This window comes from Atractosteus spatula, chromosome 4, assembly GCF_055471065.1.
Source record: "Atractosteus spatula isolate fAtrSpa1 chromosome 4, fAtrSpa1.hap1, whole genome shotgun sequence".
Lineage (NCBI taxonomy): Eukaryota > Metazoa > Chordata > Actinopteri > Semionotiformes > Lepisosteidae > Atractosteus > Atractosteus spatula.
The window spans coordinates 27,591,874-27,618,897 of NC_142709.1; the positions used below are offsets into that span (position 1 = coordinate 27,591,874).

At 35.8% G+C, this 27,024-nt stretch overlaps 1 protein-coding gene across 7 annotated transcripts in view; it reads right to left on the reverse strand.

The window, feature by feature from the left end:
* abcc4 (ATP binding cassette subfamily C member 4 (PEL blood group)) overlaps positions 1-26,516 on the reverse strand; it is a 97,188-nt gene extending 70,672 nt beyond the window's left edge. For 5 of the 7 annotated variants that reach the window (XR_016090979.1, XM_088914027.1, XM_088914028.1 and 2 more), the window contains exons 1-10: positions 26,282-26,516; positions 17,608-17,718; positions 14,357-14,477; positions 12,015-12,239; positions 10,975-11,064; positions 9,043-9,206; positions 7,891-8,016; positions 4,051-4,300; positions 2,209-2,316; positions 412-501 (exon numbers count right to left, since the gene is read on the reverse strand). Coding sequence is in view for 6 of the 7 variants with exons in the window: in XM_088914027.1 (XP_088770153.1) it covers positions 412-501; positions 2,209-2,316; positions 4,051-4,300; positions 7,891-8,016; positions 9,043-9,206; positions 10,975-11,064; positions 12,015-12,239; positions 14,357-14,477; positions 17,608-17,718; positions 26,282-26,355 (1,359 nt within the window). In the remaining variant the exon portion in view is untranslated. Of the gene's footprint in view, positions 1-411; positions 502-2,208; positions 2,317-4,050; positions 4,301-7,890; positions 8,017-9,042; positions 9,207-10,974; positions 11,065-12,014; positions 12,240-14,356; positions 14,478-16,325; positions 16,433-17,607; positions 17,719-26,281 lie in introns of those variants that run through there. The other 2 variants (XM_088914031.1, XM_088914033.1) reach the window with 2 other exon arrangements.
* Between the last annotated feature and the right edge of the window lie 508 nt (positions 26,517-27,024).

The window sequence follows — 27,024 nt, forward strand, 5'->3', positions numbered from 1 at the left end:
CAATAAAGCAGTTAGCGTCAAGTAATAAAGTTTCATGCCTGAGAAGAAATTACACTATATTCTGATAATGAAGCACAATAAATGTATTAACTTGGGATACTAGATTAATCACCTTTATACAGTACGTATCACTCTTGAGCTGAGCAATTATGTTTCAATTATTAATCTTCAATATTAAACCAAGAGTTAAGCAAAGCTGCTAACATCAAATTTAAACTACAGGAAAGCTAATGCCTCGAAGAAATATGACTAATAGGCAGCAACACTGTTTTATGCATCAGTTAACTGGGATAAAAATAGAATCCTAATATTTAGGAAAGGGTTTGCGTAATACCATATGATGGGAAATGAAAACTTCCCCTTTTCTGCCCTGAGTGTCTCTGCATTGCTGTGTAACACATGGAGACTTACCTTCCCTGCTCCTACTGGCCCAATCACAGCCAGCAGCTGCCCAGGCCTCACAGTGAAGGAAACGTTCTGTAGTGTTGGTGCATCCAGTGACTGCAGAATAATATTAAGCACCAAGGGTAAACAAATCAGCGTATCATTACGCAGGTTAAAGAAACTAATGTGACCACTTTGAGCTGCTGTTTCATTCTTTGTTTAAATTCCTTAGGCCAGTTTGACTTCTTTTTAATGCGATTACTCTTCACAAAAATTTTAGTGAAACTAGAAATGTATAGTAAGTCAGGGTTGACTGTGAGAAACTGCAGGGGAAAACCTTACACGTTCTATGCATCAGTACTTTTCTGCCTCACCTTGTTTCTTCACTTAAAAAAAATAAAGGGATTGTTCTCATATTCAATCCCCAGAAACATCAGAATTGCCAAGCACTGTCTATTTAAGAAAAACACAGATGTTGAGGCCCAGTATAAGTCTTTTTTGCATATAAAAAACTGCTAATCTTTGACTCAGCAGCCAGTCATGGCAACCTGGCACTGGAAAGCCACTTTATAGTAAACAGAGACAAGAAATGCCTGGTATACAAAAAGAAATATCTGGTAAACAGAAAATTTGAAATGGTTTCTAGAATTTATGACTGGTGGGTGTGTCAAAGCCTTTTCTCAGTTTATTACTCCTTTTCAAATCTAAAACTCCTTTCTGAAATGAGAGATTTACTGATGTGAACAAACATGTATTCATTACTCTGCTAAAGTAAAAAAAAAACTGTAACTGTTTTTAAACATTTATTACAATATGATGAAAAACTGAAGTTATAGAACCTTCGAGACCAAAAAAAGAAGAAAGCACTGCACTCAGCAACATCTTTGGAAATTCTTCTTAACGAAGTCAAAAAGTTAAATATCTAGACAAGTTGTTTGTAGTTTTAGTTGTGGACTTAACACACCAATGTCAACTACTTATTCATTTAAAAGGAAGAATATATGTGTGTATTTTGGATGCCGTTTTTACACACATTATAGAACTTTTTACTTTGTGTTATGAAGATTTATTCCAAAATAACACACAGATCTGGGACTTCATTAACCTCAAAGTAATTGTTTTCCTTTCAAAATAATCCCCAATGTAGGGTTTACAGCTCAAACATCAGATTTATTGGAAATTAATTTAGTACATTCATCAATAGTTTCTAAATATTAGTTTCTTGGTGGAAAATAAATTAATGCTGTATTTTTTTTACATTGTGTGTTATTACAGTATACTGTACCTGCAACCTAGTAGCAACTTCCCTTACCTTTGTAATATGAAATTTAAAGGAAATATTAAGAAAATATCTAATGTTTTGTTGACCTTTATTGAATTGTTACATCAATTAAATGTTATGTTTTAAATGTTTTCACATATATTTAATTTTTAAAACTGTCTGTTTCAGTACGTGCCTGTCACGAGAAAGACTAATTGCAGAAAGCTTTATCTGGCAGGTTTTTACTCTTTGTCCAGAAAAAAAAAATTAAGAGCTAGTGAACTTCAAATGACACCTTATAATTACCAATTAATTTGAAGTAGTGAGGCTAGTAATGCATAGCTCTCATCTATTCTCTAAGGCAAGGGAACACTAAAGTCTATAAACCATTTCCTCTACATCTGATGTAGAGTCAGGCATGACCAGGATTTCAACAGCATTGAAAACCACAGCTCACATGACATGTCACACTATGTACTGCATTAGCACAGTGCACACCTCAAGAGGTATTCAGGTACAGAGAATGAAAAGACTGGAAGTTCTGTAAAAAGTGTAATATTTACCTTATCCCAGTAACAGATTAAATCCTGGACCTCAAGCAGTGATTCTTTCACCTCAGTTTTTGGCAGCTCGGATTTAGGTTTCTCAATCTCATCCAGCAACAGAAATGTCTACAGAAACAAACCACAGCAACTTCTAGTAGTTGACAAAATGTAATTTGCATGCTTTTAAAATATTGTCAGTTGCACCCCTTTCTCTTTAATTTGCTTTAATTAACAAATGTATGTGGTACAGTAATTAACAGATACTTCTAAGAGACATTTGGCAATATACTTCAGTATAAAGCATTAAGAACATAAACAAAACTAAAAAGAATCACCTTCTTTTACACTGTCTGGTATTTATACCTAAAGAGGACATGGACCTGTCTCACGGGAAGTTTTTCAAGATGTTTACACTGCAGAGTAAACTGAGAGAAAATGCTAGAAACATGAAGATGGTATTAATTCCCCATTCCCTACAATGTAAAAAAAATTCAAAAGATGGAATCGGTGGTAAATGAGAGAAGGCTTGGTCTGGCTTAGAAAAAACATGATGGACTACAAATAAGCATAAATTTCCTCACATGTAAAGTCTGTATTAAAATCTTAAAATTAGAGTAGTCTGTAAAAATATTTAAAATCATGCCATGCAGCAATTTGTTATTTTTCATACAGTAATCTAAAGTTTTCTGTAAACATAGGCAAATGTCTTAGCTTTCGCCAGGTAACAATTAAGACCTTTATTTCTAAGAAATATTTAAGCTAAAACATAGACAAAAGAAAGGCCTCTTATGTAGAAGAGTTAACAAGAAGCTGTTGATTTACCATGCAATAAACTATCACCCCAGCCAAGCTCAAAGGAAATCAGTAACAACAAAAACCAAGATCCAGCAATTAATTGCATGGTTACATTGACCTAACAAAAACTGATCTCACATATTTGCAGGCATTTAAATTTGACAGTAGCTAAACTACATGTTCTGTTCTGCCTAGATTGCTCAATCTTCATTGTAATTGAATTATCTAATGTCTGGATCTCAAACTTTGTATGAGTCATTATGCCCCAACATTAAAATTGAACTCTCACCACCATGCAATACAGTACATCACTGATCCAACCAATGGATCAAGGTCTGATTGCTAACAGTGTGCAAAAAAAAAATCTGCACTGAAGAAGCAAATGACATTGCTGGTTTTGACAGGACCACAGTTCAAAAGGATTTGGTGACACTAACTACAGTATCTGTAAAAGAACTATACTGTTCTTTTACACTGTTCTTATGGGGAAAAATTCCCCTATATGTCATTTCGACTTTCTTGTCCCTAACACCTAAGTACTGTATATCAGGAACCATCGGTACCCAAGTACTGCTTCCTCAATCATAACTGCTGATTAAAACTTTTACTGTTTAAGAGCAAGAGCACCTTAATATATTATCCTATACTGCTAAATTGTTTCAAGTAACATGTCCATTACTATTTACATGTTTTCACAGTTTTACCACCTTCTAAACTCAGCATTCCACAACAATAAAGATGACAGCTTCCATTCATGTAGGGTTCTGGCCTTGAGGCTGCTGTCTCCATGATGTCACTTACATCTGCTAAAGAAACACATTTTTCCGAAGCTTGAAGATATAGAGGGTAATTAGACAGTGATCATCAAGCAGCAGTTGGGTGGGGGGGGGGGGGGCAGCCGACAAGCAGCTACCTTGAACACACACACATCCCCCAAGATGAGCTATTTTAATTTTCCTAAAAGTGATTATCAATATTTCATATATGAACTCCTCACTATCCCCAAATCTAAAGATCTGGAAAAAAAAAAGGTTGCTCTTCCCAGTGTTGTTTGCAATACTGTACCTCTATCCTGCGAATGCTAACCATGGCCTCTGAGGCTCTCTCAATAGCAGCTGGGAAGAAGAGGGTGACAGTGAGCCTGATAGCGCTGTATAAGGACACGGCCACAAACACACGACTGGCTGTAATTGGGTTTCCAAGCAACACATAGGTGGTGAAAGTGATGAAGAGTATGATTTTGCTTGCAACAAAAAATGAAGCCATGTTCATCCCACGCAGGTAGGAGCTCTTGGTCACCTTAGAAATTTCCTTCCTGAAACAGAAATAATGTTTTAACACTAATTCATCTTTATGAGCTAAAATACTGTTTCTGTTGAGTTTAAGAGATTTCGATTTTTAACAGGCCCTTAAAGGGGGTATTTAATATGGTTAGGTGTGCACAGTTTGTAAAGCAGTCTAGCAGAAAATGTGTATTTAATTCAAACCATTCTTCCGCAGCTTTGAAAGACATTTAAATACTGAACTGCAGATCACGTCATCTACAATTAAGTCAAATGAATAGAAATTTCTTCATGAAAAGTAGTTGAGAGTACTACAGAACTGGTGTTATTCTTCCTCAGGTAAAGTTTGACAGCTGAAAATTAAGTCTCTTGCTATAAAAGTTAACTATTTACAGAAGACCAAGTCAAAGGCCAACATTGTGTTGTTTTCCTACAACAAGGGGGTGTAACAAACTATGTTCATTATAATAAAGTATGATTCAACTGCAGCTGAGTATGGAAAAGATATAATGAATATAATCTTTTAAAGATTAGAGGCAAAGGCATTTTCCAATTATCAAAATAAAAACACATTTGGAGCTCTAATTGTAAGATTAGTAGATTTTTTGCCATATTACAGCCAGGTTGTTCAGTTAAAATTATATCATTCAGTAACAATCTGCAGATGTGATGTTCAGCATCTTAGTGTGCAGGCATCCCTCAGTTTACGACCAACCAATTTACGAATTTCCTCTACAATGAAAACTGTCCAGTCAATTTTATCCAATGTCAGCTTTCTGGTGGTTCAGGTTCAGTTCAACTTTTTTTAAATAATGCCTTAATTTTATTATTCTCTCCTAATTTAATAGCATACAGAATTATTTACTAATTTTTCAGTTTTCTTTGATCTAAGTGTTAAAATCTCAACTTATTTTAAATTGTGTACATTATAATTAAGATTAAACCATTACACATATTTCTTGTTTAGTAAGTTTTGTTTAATACTTGTATAATTTGCATAGCTACTCTACACTGTAAACACCATTTAACAACCTAACAGAGATCTGTTAGTTTAATTAAACATTAATAGTCATTAATTAACAAAATAGTAATACTGTTGTCACTTTAATACTTTTGTACTACACAAAAATTTGAAATTTATGGATGACTCTTCCCGGATTCAGGAACTAATTGGAGGGATTTACATATAATCTTATGGAAATTAATTTTAGATAACATGTCTAAACATTTGTAAAGGGATTCCTGTATAATTCTGGAAATGGCATTCATATTCTTAAAAAGGAGCAATGCTTTCTCTTAGATCCTCTCATAGTAAGAAGGTTTGTTTTGGCATTTGCAATGTGAACATTTTAACAAAAAAATTAAGTTTAAAATTATGAAAACCCAACAAAGGTCAATATTCCAATGATGATTTTATGCCAATCTGAATACTATCCTAGCTCACCAAATATAAACAGTTACATTATACTACCAATTCTATGTACCTGTGATATCAGGTATTTTTCCAAGAAGCTCCCAACCAGAGTAAGCTTACAAAGCACTAGCAGTGAGAAAGAATATTAAATCCATACTGCTGCCAAGCTGATTATGTAAAATTCTGGCTCACACTATGATCTCTGGATTAGCAAAAGATCTGGTTTGAACCACCTCCCTCAAACAGCCGATTCAGTCAGGTCTATTTATGGGTAAATCCCAGGGTACAGTAAAGACAAGTCAATACCAACCCTTAGGCAATGGAAAGCCCAACACCTCCCCCAAACCAATTATGCTAATTAGTTTTTTCTTTTGACTGTATACACCTGAAAACTAAGATGACAGCCAGAAGAAGCATTAATCAAATACTAATCTGCCTCAGTACGGGCTGTGCATTATACTGTACAGTATTGGTTAAAGAGATCTGGAGAAAAGACATCGGAAGAAGTGAACATACATTTCTAGGAGAATCTCAGCCTAGCATTTAAACTGCTTTTCAGATACTTATAGTACATTTGATTCTAACCCTTTACCAAGAGGAAGAATGAAAATTAACTTGTAATATTGCATACCAGGTGTCAAATTACCATCAAAATGAGCTACCTATTACATTTTTGAGGGTTTCATATGTTTTGCTTTACAAAAGTGCTAAGATGTGATTAGTGAAAGGGCTCATCATTGTTTTATTCTGAAAAAAAAGGTTCAAGGACAAAATAGCTTTGAGGTACCATGACCTTTCATCTAAAGATTATAAAATGGTGACTTAGTAGTTCACCAAACAATAAACAATAGATTACATGTGTGTTTCTATTTTAATGGCCTACATAATCTTAAACATCTTAATAAAGGTGTCTGTGTCCATAACACACTGGCATTTCTGTGTTACCCCGGTATCCTGGCCAAATTCACTCCTGGCCTTTACCAATCATGGCCTCTTAACAATCCCCAACTATGAACTGGCTTCATTACACTTCTTCTGGCATGTCCAGAAAAGGGCAACATTAAGTATAAGGAATAATAATAATAAAGTAGGGCACCTTATAATTAAATTAAATAATGGTTTAAAAGTAAAACATGAAATTTAAGTGGTAAATGTGTCACCAAATCAGTTTAACTATAAAGAATGTAAACTACTGTAGCTAAATAGCTACATTCAATTAAATAAAACAGTAAATAGAAAATTTCTTTTAGATTAGAACAATCTGAGTGCTTTAGTTTTTAGACACAATGCATCTTTTCCTGGAATTCCTAAAGAAAGCAATAGACAAGATAAATTCATATCTTTTTAAGCTTATGAAGCCAGGACTGCAGTGCCCTCTATTAAACAGTTTCTTCTCCTTCTTTCTCCATCTACACAAAAGGTTTAGAGGGTATAGAACAGGCTATCCAGTCATGTTGTTGAAGCTGACATCCTTGTTTCTTTAAGAAAAAGCTGTATGAGATCTTTGGATCTATTAGCCGTTAACTACCAAATGGGCTAAATGGGCTGAATAGCATCTTCCTTCATTCTCATAACTGTAAGACCTAGGCGAAGCCTTTTCCCTTCCCTTACTACATGTTCTTTGGATGATCTTCAACAGAGTTTTAACAACTCAGAAGAATCGAAAGTCTTTGGAGAAGATGGAAAGACTACAAAAAACTCATATTCTTTCAATAAAATAGTTACAAAGTCCATTCATGCATATCACATTTACCATTTACCTAAAGTCATTTTATTATTTTATTAGCCCTATTGTGATAACTGTTATATGTTACTGTTTTCAGAGAATATGATCACTATGTAACTATCACTCGATCACAGGACTTATTTCATACCTAAGCTCCGCACTGATTCTGATCTTGTAATGTGATTTCCACATACTAGCCATTTGCTTAGGGATAGATTCCACGCATTTGTCAGTTCTTGCTAAAAGCTCTAAAATGTAATTATTAAAAGATAAGAAAAAACATAACATATTCTTAGAGGAAATTCCAAATCCAAAAATGTTGTAATAACTTTATAAAGTTCTCAGTTGAATGTCAAGCTCATAAATATATGAATATATATGAATAAAACTAAATTAAAATAATTATTTTGTATAACATCCAAAATTAAAATTACAGACATCTCCATATTCTACAAATACTATGCAAATTCATTCAACTTTACCTTCTGACTTCAGTAACCAGTTTAGCAAAAGGTTGCTCCCAGGCATACATCTTAATTATTCGGATTCCAGACACAACCTCATTCATTGTGCGTATTCTGTTGTCAGTAAAAGCAGCTGTTTTGCTCCTACAGGAAAAAATAGTTTTAAATTCTCATGGGAATTACCATCATTAAAGTGATATAACCAAAGAAAATAAAATACTGTTGTTTTTCCCATTTCACTTCAGAGATCCAAAAACAGAAGCACAAAGACACTTTCATTTTAGAGAATGAAGGATTTTTTTTTCAAAAATGTTTTAAGGTTTTATGGATGAACAATATCATGCTTACATATTAAAGTCACAATGTGACAAATTAGAATATCTAAGGGCTAATTAAACAGATAAGATTTTAAAATGAAATAAACACCTTACCATAGTGTTTGCTACAATGCATGAGCACCTAAACTGTATACGTAATTAGAAGAGTGCTAAAATATTTGACATATTTTTACTTTTAAAAACAAACCACTTCCATTTTAAGCATTTCTGCAAAAAAGGCAGCACATTAAGATAAGAGTAGAATTTAAAGGAAGGTTTTTAAACTGCAGTTTAAACTGCAGTGTTGCTGGCATTTTACAATAGTGGCCGCTGCAGAAGGAAATAATCAATTTCTGAAAAGTCTGAAATCAAATGTATTGAAATCTGTAATCTGAAATTCTAATGAAGCATCCTATTCTAAGGATGATTCTAAGGCAGTTATGAATGTCAGCACTTCTCACACATACTCTCAGAAAAAAAAAACAAGCCTACACATTTACAGTTTGTGTTCATTAGGTTTAAATAAGGATATCATTCCCCTGTCTTTACCACATAGCATCTGTGCTGCTACTGTCTACAGGAGTCCACCTAGGAGCAAGCCAAGAGCGTAAACCTTGAGGAACTAAATCTAACTTCTGCAAAATGAGAAGACAGGGACAGGACCCATGCTGGCTAGTTATACATACTGAATGTTAACATCTTTGTAGGAAGAACCCAAGATGCTCTAGTTCTTGTTCTTTTGACCAATCTCCATTCCTCAACCCAAGAAGTCACCAGGTGCCCTGATATTATGGACCTAAATGTCGAACATCGGTTACTATAACAGATGCCATATAACAGTAGAACAAATTACCTCAGGGAGGAGAACAGCCGACCAAAAAAAGTTTGCAAAGGCATCAAGAAAAGCAGGACAGCCATGCCTGCGAGGCAAGATGGGCCTATCTCATACCATAGCAGTGTTATCACAGCCGCAGCTTGCAGTGGGCCCACCCATAAAAAGTGCAAAAAAATGGTCACCTGTCAAAATAGCATTAAAAACATGTCAGCTATAAGGGGAATCATGGATTGGTGTGCATCCTGCATAAAGAGTATTCCTTATTCCCAGCATATGTGTATAATACACTTCATGTTTCATCCCTCAAGAGTATTCAATCACCTCAATTAATTATGTATTACTGGGAATCTTGGGCTGAAGAACATTTTGTTTCTCAGTTGAAAAACCCCCACTCCACCCATGAAAAGTAAAAATGTTGGATTCATATTACCACGTTTAAGGTTTGTGGCAACAAAAGTAACATTTCAGCTGTTAAGTTGTCTTCTTCAAGAAGAAGTTCTTAAAATATTAATTAATGCTTAAAATTTTAACAGAACTTTATTAAAGACAACTCAATTTCTTTTAATTCAAGTTCAATATCATTATCATTTAAATAAGTCTCAACTTCCTTTCCCCAAAGGCTCAAGAACCATGACCTATGTGAATCAGTGTAAAACTATTGAACACACAGCAAACCTTGTTTGCTGATAACAACTGCAACCTTGATAACAACTGCAATATGATAGGAAAATGAACTGCATATGAAGAAGTAATCATCATGTTTTGTGAGAAGACATTTGATTAAGACAAGATGGAGATTCCTATCTGAACTACATTCCTCAGAAAGATGTGGGGAATGACTGGCTACCCTCAGTTATGTGACCAATTGGTCAGGTGACCAAGAAATTAAGGCTTCTAAGGTTTGTCTTCATCTGCTGTCTGAAGACACAGAGAAGTTCCTCTGTCGTGCAATCTGCACCCAATGCAGAGAAGGAAACATCCAACCAAACAAGTAACAACAGAGAACTTGGTGAAGGCTGAAGGTTTCGGCCAGTATGCATCTTAGCTGCCTGGATACTGATAAAAGATAGGTACTGAAAACATCTAGTGAGAAGCTTAAAGGGGGGATAAGACTCGTTTTGCAGTGTTGGTTAATTTAACCTCACACTGTAAATAAGACCACTTTCTGTTTACCTAACAGCTTTTTTTTTGTTGTTTCTGTTCACACAAGAACGGTACTATTTTTCAGCCAGAACTCGTGGATATGGTATTTTTCTTATTAAAAAGTCTCTGTCACAAAAAATACAAGTAAATGTAATCTTAAGGCAAAAGGGGTGCACATTTTATGGATTCAAAGTCTTAAGACTGGTAGCCAGTAGGATGTTTATGGTGTCAATTACTTATGAATATTAAGTGGAGACTGACTTCCTGTGTAGTCCAGTCAGGGAAAATTCCTGGAACCTTTATTCAAAACCCTCGTCAGTTGATTATTAATGTCCTTTTTCACATTTTCAACCTAATCCTAGTACCAGCAACAGAATTTGTTTTCATACTATTTCCACACCATCTTTCGGATGAGTGTTAAACCGAGGTCCTGACTGTCAGTGGTCATTAAAGATCCCCAGGCATTTCTCAATAAAAGTAGGAAGTTTTTCCCGGTGTCCGTGCCAAATTTCCCCCCTCAGCCTTTACCGTGGCCTCCAAATTGTCCCCATGTATGACTGGCTTGCACTTGACCTGCGATGGACTGGCGCCCCATCCAGGATGTACCCTGCCTTGTGCTCGTTGCTTGCCGGGTAGGCTCCGGCTTCCCGCGACACCGTATGTTATAAAGCAGTTTGGCAATGACATGACTATTTCCACAATTCAGAAGAACTATCCTGTGATTCCCACAAATCTGCAGATCTGTGAAGAATTTCTTCCCTATTATTCAATTAAACAGAACAGTCAGAAGTAAAATTAGGAACATACCTCATCAAACCTAATGACGTCATTGGATAACAGGTTTACTATCTGGCCAGTGGTAGTTTTTCCCAATGCACTGCTACTGAGGCAGAGTGCCTAGAAATTTGAAAACAACAAGAAAGCAATAAATGCTTAATATTTTCATATTTTTTTACAACATCACTTTCCCCACATTTTAAAAATAATTTCATCAACAAGATTTTTTTTCCCCCAATATATCTATTGTTTCCTAGTATTTGTACCTTCAAAACTCATTATACTGTATGTCCTTTAGTTCTCAATTCATTTCTGCACATTTGAAACAATGAAAGCACTTGTAAAGCAGGTCAGATATTACGTACATTTGCACTTCATCTTTTTATTAAAAAAATTGAATATTTCTATGTAAAGTTAGGGAGTAGTAATTGTAGGTAATAAGCTCCAGAAGGCAGTGTGTTGCAGTGTAAAGGGTTGTTGCCAAAGAAACATTCACTAGTCTAGTGATAAAAGAGATGCCGTTTCCAATAAAATGATTAATTCACTCAAGTTAGCAATGAATGACTTTTCTACTACATCCGTGCCTAATGTATAAAGCTACTTTTTTTAAAGAAAAAAAACATTATAAAATCTTCATAACACCACATCAGTTTTTCTTCTGTATAATGTATTCCTTTTTATACTACCGCCTTTAAAATAACATCCCTACTAATTACCAATTTCAGTTTCAATAGAAAATATGGTGTAAGCTAAACCTGTATATCAAAATACCTAAATGTAATAACTTGGATTTTTCTTACAAAACACAATTAATTTTAATATTCTATGTTAAATACATTAATTATTATTTATATACTGATCAATTAGAAACATGTATACTGTATACAGTATACTGCATATGGTTGAAAGGAAAGAAGCAAACAGATTCATTCATATTTGGATATCAAGCATGATGAAAATACCCTTTTTGAAAATGGGAAATCTTTCACAAAACAATTTGCCAGTGACCCAGTGAAAACCTCTTGTGAGGACAGATATAGCCTAGCTATAGATCTGTGCTGATCACTTACCTTTTTAAAAATCATATGGCACATTGCTACTCTGATTTTCATTCCTGCTCTTTGGACATGATAGAAATACAAGTGGTGCAGCAGTGCCAATCCAAACGTACAAAGAGATACACCAGCAGCATACCCATAGGCTGCATAGAGAGCATCCATGTTATTAGGGTCGAAGCCCTCAAAATATTGAATTAATTTTCCCAAAAGAACTGGTTGAAATATTTTTATTACCTCCTGCAAGAAATAACAGGGGAAAAATATTAGAGATTTATGAATAATAATTGAAAATGGCAGTAAAAACAAAAATATGGCACGGTCTCTAAGTGATAAAGTGTGTAACACTTGGCAGTGTAAACATTCCCAGCTTCAAACCAGAGGGGGTGTTTGCTGAGATGTAGGGGGTCCCCTGATCAAAAATAATTGGAATGTTTACCTTGGTTTACCAGTCCAGATCATATTATACAAGATCATATGAAGATGACAGAGGAGAGAGAAGAGAGGGAGAGGGAGCTGGAACGTGAAGCTTGCACCAGGTGAGAGCCCCTACTACATGATCATCCAGGCAAAACCTGAATGGAGCTAGATCTTTGAACCTTGCTAGAGTGAGCTTGCTATTCTGTGTTTTTACGGAACTTGGGTTTCCTGAATAACAGACACCCAGGGTAAAGACAGTCTTTCCCGCTTGTGAGTGCATTTTTCAAATAGAGAAATAGGCTTCCATTTATTTTCTGACATCCAGGCTTGCAGAAAGATATATTAAAGGGCCAATTGTATTGCATTTATTGAGAAGGCAGCTTATCTCTTATTTTGGCCTCTGAAGACATTGTTTAATAATTCAATACTCAGTAGCAGCCTTAGATTTTCTGGTTGATTAGGATGTTAGGCCTCTGAAATACCTTGTGTGAACACACTATAAATATAGTAACTTGTGTGTTGTATGTTTTGCCGTGCGTAGTGTTTGTATTGGCATCGTTAATAAATATTTGTTTAACCAAGTGCCTGAATTATTACTCTCTTCATCAAAGCTGTGCCAGATAAAGAATTCTCGTGCCTCTAATTATACCAACCTCTCTGGTATATTCTAAAGAAATCACTTACAAGTTGGTGGTTATGAATATTTATTTTACTTATTGACTAAACTGCCCAGTCAACTCATGATATAAACAAGTTGCATAAACCCCCATTTGTAACAATACTGTATATATAAAGTACAATGGCTTGAAAAAACAGAAAAGTTGACTTGAAGAACAGGTTGTATTGCTGCTGAGCCTTTGCTGAAGTGCAGAAATTGTCTTAGATTATTAGTCTCAATCTGGTCTTTAGCACATGCCTAAAAGTTGTCAGGGCTGAGTGAATCCATCAAAGAATTTTTTGGTTATATATCATGGTAAAAACATGAAACATTTTAAAAATATGATGGTATGACAGCAACTGTCATTTATCAGAGAAAGAAAAGACACTTTTTGTAGCCTTCTACCTTTGTCTGATTTCTGTGTGACGTGGTGTTGTGTCCATGTATCTGTAGGTTTAGGAGTTTAATTTTTTGTAAGTAAAATAAGTAAGAATTTAGCAAGGGCTCTTTCCGGTTTTATCTCAGTGATCCAAATTATAGTATTTACAAAGTGTATTTTATATGTTCTCTTCGAAAGTGTGCTTTAGCTGCCTGTGTAGAGTTCATCTATACTTAAAATCGGAAATCGAAAATCTAAATTTAAAACAGTAAAGATCTGCATATTACTATACCTTTTTGTATTCACAGACTAATTCTGGATTTAATCTGTATTGTCCCATAAAATATTTATACATTTATTCTTTATATTAAAGTTTTTACTGTCTGCAAAGAGCTTGGAATGATGACAAATTATATTGGCAATAAAAATACATGAAAATAATGTATGAAACAAAATCCTGTATTCCCATTAGATAAAGGCTGCCATGTGTTAACAACTGCAAATAAATGTACTTTTATAAATACATTATTAACCCAAGTATGATTTGTATGAAGTCTATATCATTATCATAGACCAAGGAAAACATATGTCCCTATAAGATCTGTAAATTTCTCAAAATGAAAGTGACTGTATTTGAGATGCTACATAATGACGCAAAGAGCCAATATAAACTGGGTTATTTTTAATCAAAATTCTTAATAAATATAGGACCAAATTCAGTTCCAATACAGAATGCAATAGCTGGCAATATCACCATGTCATAGCACAGAAATAAAATAAAGACACAAAATAAGAATAATTCTGAAATTTGAAGTGATAAAAATGTAGTATTAAATGTTATTCAACAACTACGCAAAGACAGGTATGGTATTAAGAAAGCAGAAAAAATGGTACGTTTACCTCTATTAAAGTAAAGACCCCTAAAATAGCATAGGATTTCCAGTAACATTTCACTATGGCTTTGGTCAGCTTTGGTTCTTTAAGTTCTTTTGCGGCCTGTTGCATTTCTTGATTCCAATACCTGAAAGATACAGGGCAGTTAACACAATGTTGTAACAAATGAATGAAATATGTTCTGCATCACAAGACATCAGCACATCACATTTGCTTTGCTAACAGTTCAACATGTGTTCCCTAAGCTTATCTTAGACCACTGCCATTTATACAGTACCTCCCTGTTATTATAAAAGATTTTTTTAAACATACGCCATGGTCTGTGCAACCAGCCCTTTTATTGGTTTAACCATTATTACCAGATGTCTTTAGTCATTGTATTTGCTAACACCCATTATGTTTTATACACAATATATTTCAATAATTCAGCAGTATCCCCAAAGCCATGATGACACAGTATAGCAATACCATGTTTATCTCTCTACATCAGAGTCAGAATCACCTTTATTCGCAAAGTACATATCATGTAGAAGGAATTTATTCAGATATACTTGGTGCTGCAAAGACATTCAATGTATACCATAAAAAAGAAGAATATCAGATATTATTAAGGCAGTGCACAAATAACTTGAAATTCTGATTAAGAAAAAAAAATCCCTATGAAAATGTTCAGAAATGGGTAGTTCTGGTTTTAATAGATAGCACCTTCCAGAGGCAAGCTTATCAAACAGGTGGTAACTGGGTGGGAGGTGACATCATCAATATTTCATCCCCTCTACTTTAATCTGGAATTGTACAAAACATCAATGGAGGGCAAATGACAGCCAATGACCCTCTCCGCAGAGAGGGCAACACACACTGCATTGGGACCAGCCAGATACATTGCCAAACCAAACACTTATAGAGGCAGTCAGAATGCCCTGTAAACTGTATTAGAATTGGTTGAGAGATTAATTTTTTTTTAGTTTGCACAAAACGTACATGCTTTGCTGTGCTTTCTTTGTGATACTGGGAATATTCATGTCCTATTTAAGGGAATTAGAGATCATAATTCTCAAAAACTTAAAGGACTCCATAACTCTTGATACCACATCACTGATTAGCAGGGAGAGAGGTTTTGCCAAATGTTTCCAGAAATCACTATTTCCACATTTTAAGGGTATTAAGCTGCAGCTGTTTGTTAGCATACCATGATACTCATCAATAGTGAAGAAACCTCCAAAAGGTGATGTTATCTGCAAACTTAGTTTGACAGAAGAGGTGCTCTAAAGGTGCAGACATGTCTATACAGGGAACAGAGTAATGGGAAAAGCATACATCTTTGAAGTACACTAGTATTCACAGACTGACAAATAAGGACCAAGTTGCACCTGTTGCCTGTTGTGACAAAGTTGAGAAATCATCTATACATTCATCAATGCGGTCATCTGTCTCATGGAAAACACTCCAGTATGTTGAGTCAAAATGTTCCTCAGTGGTTTCAGTGGTCCAACTTTGAGCTGGTTTCTTAATTCACTTGGTTAATTTCAGTTTATGTTTATATGTAGGTATTAATTGAACAATAGCATGATCAGAATTTCCCAGTGGTGCACGGTGGAAAGCATGGTATGCTAGAGCAGTGATTAAGGGTTCTCCCTTCCCTAATTTAACAATTAATTAGCTGTTTTTAATTAGGCAAGTCACTGCTCTGCTTAGTAAAAGTCCCAATAACAATAATGGGAGTATCTGAATGTTTTTTCTCTAGTTCCCTAGTTCTGAAATTTGATCATCTTGCAATTGTTGTGCTGACTGGCTGTGCATTAGCCTGATGGGAAATATATATTCCAGCCAGAATAACAGATGCAAATTCTCTGGGAGAATAGAAAGGTTTGAGGTTTACAGTATATGCAGCAATTCCAACAAAGGAGAAAAGTTTTTGGAAAGAACAGTGACGTTTTACACCAGCGGTTGTTCACATAAAAACACATGCTCCCACCTTTAGATTTATCGCTGAGGTTTTCAGATCACAATCTGCCTTAAACGGCTGACAGCCAGGTAACTCCACTATTGAATGAGGAGTGGAGGTTCCAAGCCACATTGCAGTGAAACTAAGTGATGACATAAGTGATTAATCCTGGTTTGCCCAGACAAGTAGTTGTAGCTCTTCAATATAGGCAAACTATCAACTGTAAGGCTTCTGTCATTTGAAACTGAGCAAACACTCCTTTTGTACAGAACAAAGGGAGGTATTAAAAATTGTTACTTTTTAATTGTAACATGTAGTACCTTTATTATTAATTTAGTTTCCAAATTAATTTCACCTTCCTGTCCAAGATTATTACTGTGTATTCCATGGCTCCAAGCTCTGAACCTCACAGTCTAGACCGCACGTTTTTAAATCATCAAAGGCTGAAGGTTGGAGATGAGGAATAGACTCAGTCCCACAAATAAACTCAATGGTCCAGTCAGACCTTAATTGGATTAATTTAACACTTCTCTCAGGAGAAGTGCTGTTTATAAGTTAAGGAGACCTAGAAAACCTCTTGGATTCAGGACCATGAGAACTGCACTTGGGAACCTCAAATTTATACTCTGTTTCACCTAATACTTCCTTATACTCGAGACTCACTGTGAGAAATATCCAGGTCACCAGTTAAGTATTTCAGTATCTAGTGTTCAGACAACACATCTAACTTGACATATCCTGTATCTTATTTCTATGACTCAATCTGACAAGTCACCTGACACCTTTATGTAATGCATAGAAGTATTTGTTAATTGCCCATTCTTAACCTGAAATTTTGGTTGAAACATTCAAAAGATCGAACAAAACAATTTGCAAATACCAGGAATATAATAAACATTAACAAAATGCTGAAAACTTTGTAAGCATTTTTTTTCCAATTAAGAACAGACATGTTTCATAAAAAAAGAGATTCAGCTCTCTCAACTCTTCACATCTTTTAATATTCATAATGTTTTGGTTTCTACTTCTGAGGAAACGCATTAGCAACATCTCTGGACACTGAACTAGAAAGACTGGCAACAATATAATGAAAAAGAAAGCATTAAAAAGTTACCACTGATGGTTGATCATATACACATGAATTCTGCTGCCTTTATCAGCTGTTACCAGTGTCAGTTTATAGAAACTAAAGAGCAAGGATAAAACCTGTTTTATACTCTTTTTCATCTACGACATACATTATATACTGTAAATTAATGTACCTGTAAGATGTACAGTACAAGGACAGATGTGTGTACACATTTAGACATACCAGTGTAGTTCTTCCCCAAGCCTCTCTGACCCGTCTTCTGGTAGCACTTTATACATGTCATCTTCTTCCAGCCTTCTTTTGTACCCAATTCTAAATAAAGGATTCAACCAACTGCAAATCAAGGAAAAAAAAAAAATTAAGCCAGATCTTTCATTTTGGAAATGTGGAGAAAATGGGCAGCATTATGATACAGCTATAAGCACTCCTGAGTCTTGTTTCATTCAAACATATGCTGTTTTGGTTTACTGGCATCTCTAAACTAACTGACCCTGTGTGTTTGTGCATGTGTGATTTATGCGATGGACAGATGCATCATCCAGTAGCTTCCAGGTTAGCTAATAATAGATGGATATACAGCATACATCATATACAGTGGTGTGAAAAAGTGTTTGCCCCCTTCCTGATTTCTTATTTTTTTGCATGTTTGTCACACTGAAATGTTTCAGATCATCAAACAAATTGAAATATTAGACAAAGATAACACAAGTAAACACAAAATGCAGTTTTTAAATGAAGGTTTTTATTATTAAGGGAAAAAAAAATCCAAACCTACATGGCCCTGTGTGAAAAAGTGATTGCCCCCTAAACCTAATAACTGGTTGGGCCACCCTTAGCAGCAACAACTGCAATCAAGCGTTTGCGATAACTGGCAATGAGTCTTTCAGCCTTTCAGAGGTGGAGTTGCTGGTGTGTTTTGGATCATTGTCCTGCTGCAGAACCCAAGTGCGCTTCAGCTTGAGGTCACGAACAGATGGCCGGACATTCTCCTTCAGGATTTTTTGGTAGACAGCAGAATTCATGGTTCCATTTACCACAGCAAGTCTTCCAGGTCCTGAAGCAGCAAAACAGCCCCAGACCATCACACTACCACCACCATATTTTACTGTTGGTATGATGTTCCTTTTCTGAAATGCTGTGTTACTTTTACGCCAGATGTAATGGGACACACACCTTCCAAAAAGTTCAACTTTTGTCTCGTCAGTCTACAGAGTATTTTCCCAAAAGTCTTGGGGATCATCAAGATGTTTTCTGGCAAAACTGAGACGAGCCTTTATGTTCTTTTTGCTCAGCAGTGGTTTTCGTCTTGGAACTCTGCCATGCAGGCCATTTTTACCCAGTCTCTTTCTTATGGTGGAGTCATGAACACTGACCTTAACTGAGGCAAGTGAAGCCTGCAGTTCTTTGGATGTTGTTGTGGGTTTTTTTGTGACCTCTTGGATGAGTCGTCGCTGCGCTCTTGGGGTAATTTTGGTCGGCCGGCCACTCCTGGGAAGGTTCACCACTGTTCCATGTTTTCGCCATTTGTGGATAATGGCTCTCACTGTGGTTCGCTGGAGTCCCAAAGCTTTAGAAATGGCTTTATAACCTTTTCCAGACTGATAAATCTCAATTACTCTGTTTCTCATTTGTTCCTGAATTTCTTTGGATCGCAGCATGATGTCTATCTTTTGAGGATCTTTTGGTCTACTTCACTTTGTCAGTCAGGTCCTATTTAAGTGATTTCTTGATTGAGAACAGGTGTGGCAGTAATCAGGCCTGGGTGTGGCTAGAGAAATTGAACTCAGCTTTCCAAAGATGTGATAAACCACATTTCATTTATGTTTTAACAGGGGGGGCAATCACTTTTTCACACAGGGCCATGTAGGTTTGGATTTTTTTTTCCCTTAATAATAAAAACCTTCATTTAAAAACTGCATTTTGTGTTTACTTGTGTTATCTTTGTCTAATATTTTAATTTGTTTGATGATCTGAAACATTTCAGTGTGACAAACATGCAAAAAAATAAGAAATCAGGAAGGGGGCAAACACTTTTTCACACCACTGTAGTTATACTTGGATAGAAAAACAATACTGATGACTGCTAGTCATTACAAATGCCAAAAAGGATGTTACGCTCCACACAAGAAAAGAACATCACGTTTATACCCATACATCACTGATTCATTCACATTTCAAGGTTAATTTCAAAGTTATTTATTGAGCTATGTAACTGCTAAAACACTTTCTTTAAAAAAAAGAAAAAAACATCAATTTGATTGTGTAAGTGCTGGACAACATAATGAACAGTCTATGTAAATTTTCCTTTCCCATTAACATTATTAAAGTGCCTGAACTCTATAGTTTACATTTTTTTAATCCACGTCTTTCTTACAGTAAATGAATAGGCCTCTTAGTTCAAAAGTTTTTTGTTTTTACTACTTAAGAAGTAGAGGTTTTATGTTTTGACCATAAATAATTGCAATTATGCAATTTAAACCACTGAAAGCATTATTTCTTATATCTAAAATAATATAATGAGTAATCTATTGCAAGGAAAATATTAAAACCAAAATAGTTTATTTTAAACAGTGGTATTATCATCCTGCGATTCCTGGTAACATTCTCTGGAATCCTGTTACTGGAATCCCTACCTCTGGCACGTCACCAGCCATTGTGCTTTGGTCAACAGACAAATCAGTGAGAAAGGAAAGAAAATAAAAAACCTGAACTACTGTGTAGTGTTTAGCCATTCATAAACCCCCAAATCCTGACTGAAATGTTTTAACTCTTTATGGCCTGACTTTTTGAGTAAAAACCTAAGAACTGCTCATACAGTGAGACATTAATCAAGTGTGGCTCTTTGGAAGACAAATTCAGGCCGGTATCCACCTAGATTCTGCAGTCGTACTGTATATCACTACTCACTGAAATTCCTTTCCATCCTCCCCTTTGAAATCCATATTCAGAGTTCACAGACTTTTTCTGCGGGTGAGATTTTCAAGTCCCAACAAGACATACAATGTTAATTTGCGATTCCAACACCCGCGTAATGATGAAAAAAGAACAGTAACACTACAGGCAAGTTTGGAAGGCTTCCAAACAAATCTCTACCCATTTAAACAGTGAAAGTAAACTTCAACTAAACTAAGAGAAGAGCCAGATTAGCCTTTTTGGAGTTTAAGAGGAATGTTACTACCTCCCACCCCGAAAAAATCTCCTCCAAATGACACCATATTTTGAATTATAACTAATATGTATTGGTGATTTTCACACTTTTTCTGGTTATTTTGCAAGTATGTAAAGCATGTTAACCTCACAGAGATACAGAATTAGTACAGGGAAATTGCTCTTCTTACCATACTGTAAGGTACAGTATTTCTGCAAGATCAGGTGATCTTTGAAGTTTTTAAATATGTCAGTATTCAGGTTTCTTGTCAGGTTGGTTTCAACAGACTTTAAGGTAAGCATGTTCATTGTGTCTTCATTGTAGGCCTATTGTAGAGAACAGCCACTCAGATACCACACTGATAATTGGCAAAGCATGGTAACAATGAAGTAACCTGTTAAAATTTCAGGAAACTGACACCAATGAACGAATGTTCAGGTGCAGCAGGAGTTTAAATACAGATTTGCTTTGATTTCTTGAAAAGCAACTGTTCAATTTCACCTGGAAAAGCACTCCTGAGATCAGGTGGAACTTTTGAAACCAACGCTGATTATGCTGAACTAATGTTTGTGTGGGGCACGTTGTCAGAGCTGGACAGAAATCCAAAACCTTTAGTTACGCTATTTACTCATGCCGATTTTAAAGCACAAATGCAAACTGTCAGTGAGGACGTTCAACGTTGCGACTCTGAGTTCTTCAGATTGAAGTAGTAAAATACATCTTCCACTTTTTAATGATCAACTTCAGCATTCACATATTCTTAAAGGAATATTTTTATACCCTTTTCCTGATACGTGACTAACCACTACTTTGCCCTTAGTTGTTTTGAAAGCTCTGTGGTCTTCATTGTTGAATCTTTGCTTGAAATTCAGAACTGAGGGACCTTACAGAGACAGGTATATTTATTCTTAAATCAAGTGATCCACTATTATTGCACTAGACAACTAGTTGAAATGCCCTTATAAGACTTGGCAAACTAATTTTGTGCACCTAAACTACTTTAGGTGTGCCATAGCAAAGGGGGTGAATATTTATGAAATCATACAGATTTTAGTTTTTTTTTTTATTTGCCGATTGCACTGACATATAGCCTAACTTCTTTTATCCATAAAAGTGTTATTTTATACTTCTATACTTACTTCTACTTATACAACAATAGGAATTCAACAAATTAGGGCTTCATTGGAAGGGGGTGAATAATTTTGGAAGGGACAGTAGAAGTAGTCCAGGAACTGCCTGAAAGTCTTAATAAAACAACCGAAAAAGCTGAACAGATTTGGAAACTTAAATGATGTAAAGAGTTACACTCTGTATAGGAAAATCATTATGGATATTTATTACTGAGAAATCTCACTGGCTAAGCATAATTTTTAAAAACTGACTTGTGGTACTAAGCTGTTCAGAATTCACTATTCCACCATTACAAAATCCAAGAATTTCCTGAAATCATGAACTGACAGAATTCACCATGGTACAGAGTTAGCATATGTTTCTGTCATAGCCTCAAAACCTTTTCCATAAACAGACGTGTTCCCTAACTGGAAATCTGAAATGCACATCCAGTAACACAAACACAGCTACACCTGACTCACACAGTAACAAAAGAATGTTCTCATCAGCGTCCTCGTAGTATTAAAAATGCAAAAAACACTTTTTTTTCATACTGACCTAAAACTTAAAAATACTGTATACAAAAGCTGAACATCAGTAGCCAGTGTAAATTATTAGACTGTTTTAGATCATTATTTCATCATCGCCGACAGGAAGTACAATTTCTTTGAAGCAGTGTACAAAATGCCATTGTTATGATTTCCTATTTATACAGATTGTTAGGGAGGGGGAATCAAAGAAAACACATAGAACATGTAAACCGTGTCAGAGTATTCATTACTGGCCTATGCTGAGGAGTTTCTCCTTGTCCTCTGCACAGTTTTAAAGTATCAAACACAGCCTGTCAACATGAAGTCTACACCTCTGTTCATTATGATTTTGGCATAGCACCTTTCACTTAAATTGTACTGAGAAAAAAAAATTATTTAGGAAGACAAATATTATGCAGAACTGAATGGTAAAAAATATCACACCATCTCTTCAGATAGGCTGATTATTCATGTTTCTTATATAATGCTCTACCTAAAGTTACAAAAATGTTACATCTCTTTTTAAAGAATTTATATAGTTTATGTTTTGCTTAACATAATAGTGTATAGCTAACATTCACATGGAATCAACATTTTAAAATTAGGGTTTAATAAATTAAATATGAGGATTAAAATTACCATGAATGCATGCCCCATCACTTTAATACATTTTCTAAGCCTGGAGACAAAATTCTAGTATAAAGGACTGAAACTGCCGAATTGGACCCTCCTATCATTATCAGCTTGATCCATTTAAGCTTGTAAAAATACCACATGAGTTTTCACCTTACAAGCCGTTTCTGAAGAACAAATTAAGATAGTATAATGAGGGATTACTGCACGCTGCTTATCTATACAAATAAGGTTCATACCATGTCACCTTTATGTTCATTACTAGATCTTTTTCTCTGTTTGGTTTTAACTGTGTGCAAAGGCAAGTATAACAAAGTTTTTGGTTCTGCTATTTCTTCCTAATCACCCTAATCACCCTTCCTAATCAAGCCAAACTATTAAGTCAAGAGAAAAATTAGACCTGTCATGTTTTTCTCCTTTGTAATGTACATTATCTTTACACAGAGTGTTTACACATTAACATTTGCCCTTTTATACCAGTAGATGGATCATAAATGAGCTCCTTGCACATGTTTGTACTAACAGAAATGTGAAGAGAGGAAACAAGGAGGAGGCAGGACTACTTCTCTTCTACAGTGTCAGCTGCATTTATACAGCCAATATAGTTACAGTATACCACATGTATACATAAAAGCAGGAGTTTGTCTTCACTTGGTTATGCCACCAGTTATATAACTATAATTTAGACCAATTAAAACAAAGCCATGTCTCGTAATAAAAGACATTCAATTCCAAAGTCACCAGGTTCACTTAAAATGTGAAATTTATCTTTTGTAACTCCTAAAATAGTGTTCTAATCATGCTCCAATATGAAAAATACAGAATGAGAGAAGAAAGATAATGGGACAATGGATTCACTAATATATGAGAAACTGGTGTGTCCACACAACACTTTATTTTTAAATTAGCAAAGCAGGGTCATCAAATCCTAAATCATGTATAACTGAAGAGTCACAACCTTCAACAAACTACTAACGAGTACTAAAAAAATGGAATTACAGGTTTGTAGTAAAACAAGATACAACACAGATGCATCTGTATTTACAGTACACTGCAGCTTCCAACAGAGTGGAACTCATGTAAGAAAGGCAAGGTACTGTACATTTCTTAAAATTAGAGATTAATTTCCCAGCCAGCAGCCATGTCACCCTACAACTTACAATTGGCAGCCCACTGAAGCTAAGCAGGTGTGAGCCTGGTCAGTACCTGGATGGGAGACCTCCTGGGAAAAACTGCTGGTTGCTGCTGGAAGAGGTGTTAATGAGGCCAGCAGGGGGCACTCACCCTGCGGTCCATGTGGGTCCTAATGCCCCAGTATAGTGATGGGGACACTATACCGTAAACAAGCGCCATCTTTTGGATGAGACGTAAAACTGAGGTCCTGGCCTTCTGTGGTCATTAAAAATCCCAGGGTGTTTCTCGAAAAGAGTAGGGGTGTAACCCCGGCGTCCTGGCCAAATTCCCCATGCTTCCTAATAATCCCCCTCTATGAATTGGCTACATTACTTTGTTTCCCCCCCCCCCACTCCGACGGCAGGGGGAGCGACGCGCCGGTTGGAGTATTCTCGGTCAGACAAGCAGACCCTGCTGATGCGGGATTAACGCTAGGATGAGAGAGAGATTAATTTCCCAGCCACTAACAATGTGATGTGATGTAGCCACTATACAGTACTCTGGCAGACCCATTACACAGCTAATCAGGTGGGGAAATTAGAAATGAATTAAACAACAACTGAATTTAGTGAGAAATTTAGGGAGGTTAAATTGTACAAGCCCGGAGTGAAATTTAGCCACTTCATTTAACATCCCTACTCTTACAGACAATTCCATAAGATCTTTAATAACCAGGTATTCAGGATCTTCATTTGACATCTTATCTGGGACAGTGTCCTCTATAGCAGTGTCCCCTGTCACTATCTTGTCATGTTAGTTTTGAAAATTCTGGTCCATAATTTCTGCTAACTCTTCTACTAACACCACTGATGTCAGCAAACTGCTTCTATTCTCAAAGTGCTCCAGTTCCAGCACTGACCAGGACCATCTTAGTTTCAGAGATCAAAGTTTCAGATCTTTCAGAGAGCCTGAAGATCCTTTGAGATGAGAAGTGTTGTACAAAAGCAAGGAATTATGTTATCTCTTAAACCGTCAAATACTATTTGGTTATTATCGGCAGATAAAATTAAAATAATACTGGTTATGACAGTGGAACAAAGTCTTCTAAAACTTGTCAGTCAGATGGTGCACTTTCATATTTTTACAAGAAAATAGGCAAAATACGCTTCCACCCCACCTAATAGTGAACAGAGAAATTCACATTGCATAGGAGTTCGATCCATTTCAGGTTTTACAAGCTACTGCATCTTACTGTACAGAAACCATGAACCAGGATGTGGATATTTCAAGCTTTTTTGCCTATTGTGAGAAAGCTAGACAGACATGAAGAACACATTACAAGTACTTAAGGTTACATCAGTATAATTGACTTGCAACTCATAAACCAAAGTACAGAGATGACATTCAGAGTGGCTTTCAAATTCCCGCGGTAGTGGATCCTATTACAGTTGGTACCTTCTTGAGTAGTTTTATAGAAGAAGCGTATGTCTTTTAAAAAGTGCTTCATACGATTGACTTTTGATATAAAGAAGAGCAAACGTACAGGTACATCGTAACACTAAATGTGGAATTATTATTTAACACACCACAGTGCTTGAACGCACATTTTTAAAATAACCTAATATTCGCTATAACGCTGGAGATACATTTCTATTTCTTTAGTTTCCAAAGCATCTAACGAAAAGCACGTTTTCGTGTTATTAAATGACATGACATTAAGTGTTATTTAAAGCACCTATTTCATGTTATCAGTGTTATTATTAAGTTACATTCTATAACGGTAAGGTTCACTACAAAAGATAATATTAAAACACAATGGCAACACTGCAACCTGTGGATCAACCAACGTACATAAGCAACATAAAAAGCAGAAAGAAAGAAACGACCGACACAGCAATTAAATTTATATTTGTAATTAAATATATTTACACTACACCAGTTTTTTTTTAAATATTATACACGAGATGCACATTTTAAATATTGCCGTGAGTGCAGACCTATCAAATACTGCATTGTCACTTGTCACGTGCTCACTGCATATTAAGGAAAACCTCTGTTAAGACGATGCTTATGCATTTCGATTAAGTTTTTTTTTAACCAATTAGCTTTGTTAACTTCTTAATCATACAGTTTTTATATCATTTTTAGCTCTTATTTGGTTTTTGTCTCGTTTCAGCGTAGCTGATGTACATTTCACGATAAAACCACCGGCTCCAAACCTACCGCTTCCAAAACTAAAAACGGAAACTTCCGTAACAGTAACAAAAAAGCCTCTGTATGGATTTACGGCAACAAAGAAAACCAGAATATAAGAGAAAATACGATTTGTTCTACGTCCTTTCTAGCTTAATCGCCCTCTTACCAGAAAAAAACCTTGGAAAACAGATTAGCTGTGGCCGATGGATTAGGTTTCTCATCTTTCCGCAGTTGTTCCATCGTGCCCTAGCACTTTGCTCAATGTCTGGGCCAAAAGGGAAAGGCTGTGGTACTCCTTGTCTGTTTTTTATACCAATGTCTTGTGCAAGATTGTATAACCCCTCTTTTGCACATGGTAATCCAGCTACAACTCTACTGAGTACTGCCTACCAATTTTCAAGACGCGAGACTCACACTGAGACCAGGTTCTGGCTTGCTCCGCCCACGTCTCTGGGATTGGTTTACCAACGCGCCTTGTAATTATAACTGGCAGCACCCCTGATGTCTGTCAAGGTTACTGGATGGTGCAAAGCAAGTAACGGAGCAGCCTGGGATGCACTGTATTATCCGGTCTTATTTAGCGTGTTCTGTAAATTCAGGTTACGTAATTCTTTAAAGTCTTTTCTTTAGTTTTGAAGAGTCAGGTGGTTGTTAATTTTAAATAATTTTAATCACTGTTCGTCGCATAACACTACTTCATATTTCTTACGGCAAAACGGAATATTTCTTTTTTTAAATTTTGTTGTATGCAATAACTAGCCATCAGTCAATTTGCTAACCTCTTCTTCAGGGTCGCAGTTTAGTCTATCCAACAAGCAACGGGGGCAAGGCAGGGTTGTAAGATAAGATCACTTTATTGGCCATATACTGTACAATTTCTTGTATTAGGAATTTGTCTTCATATACCCC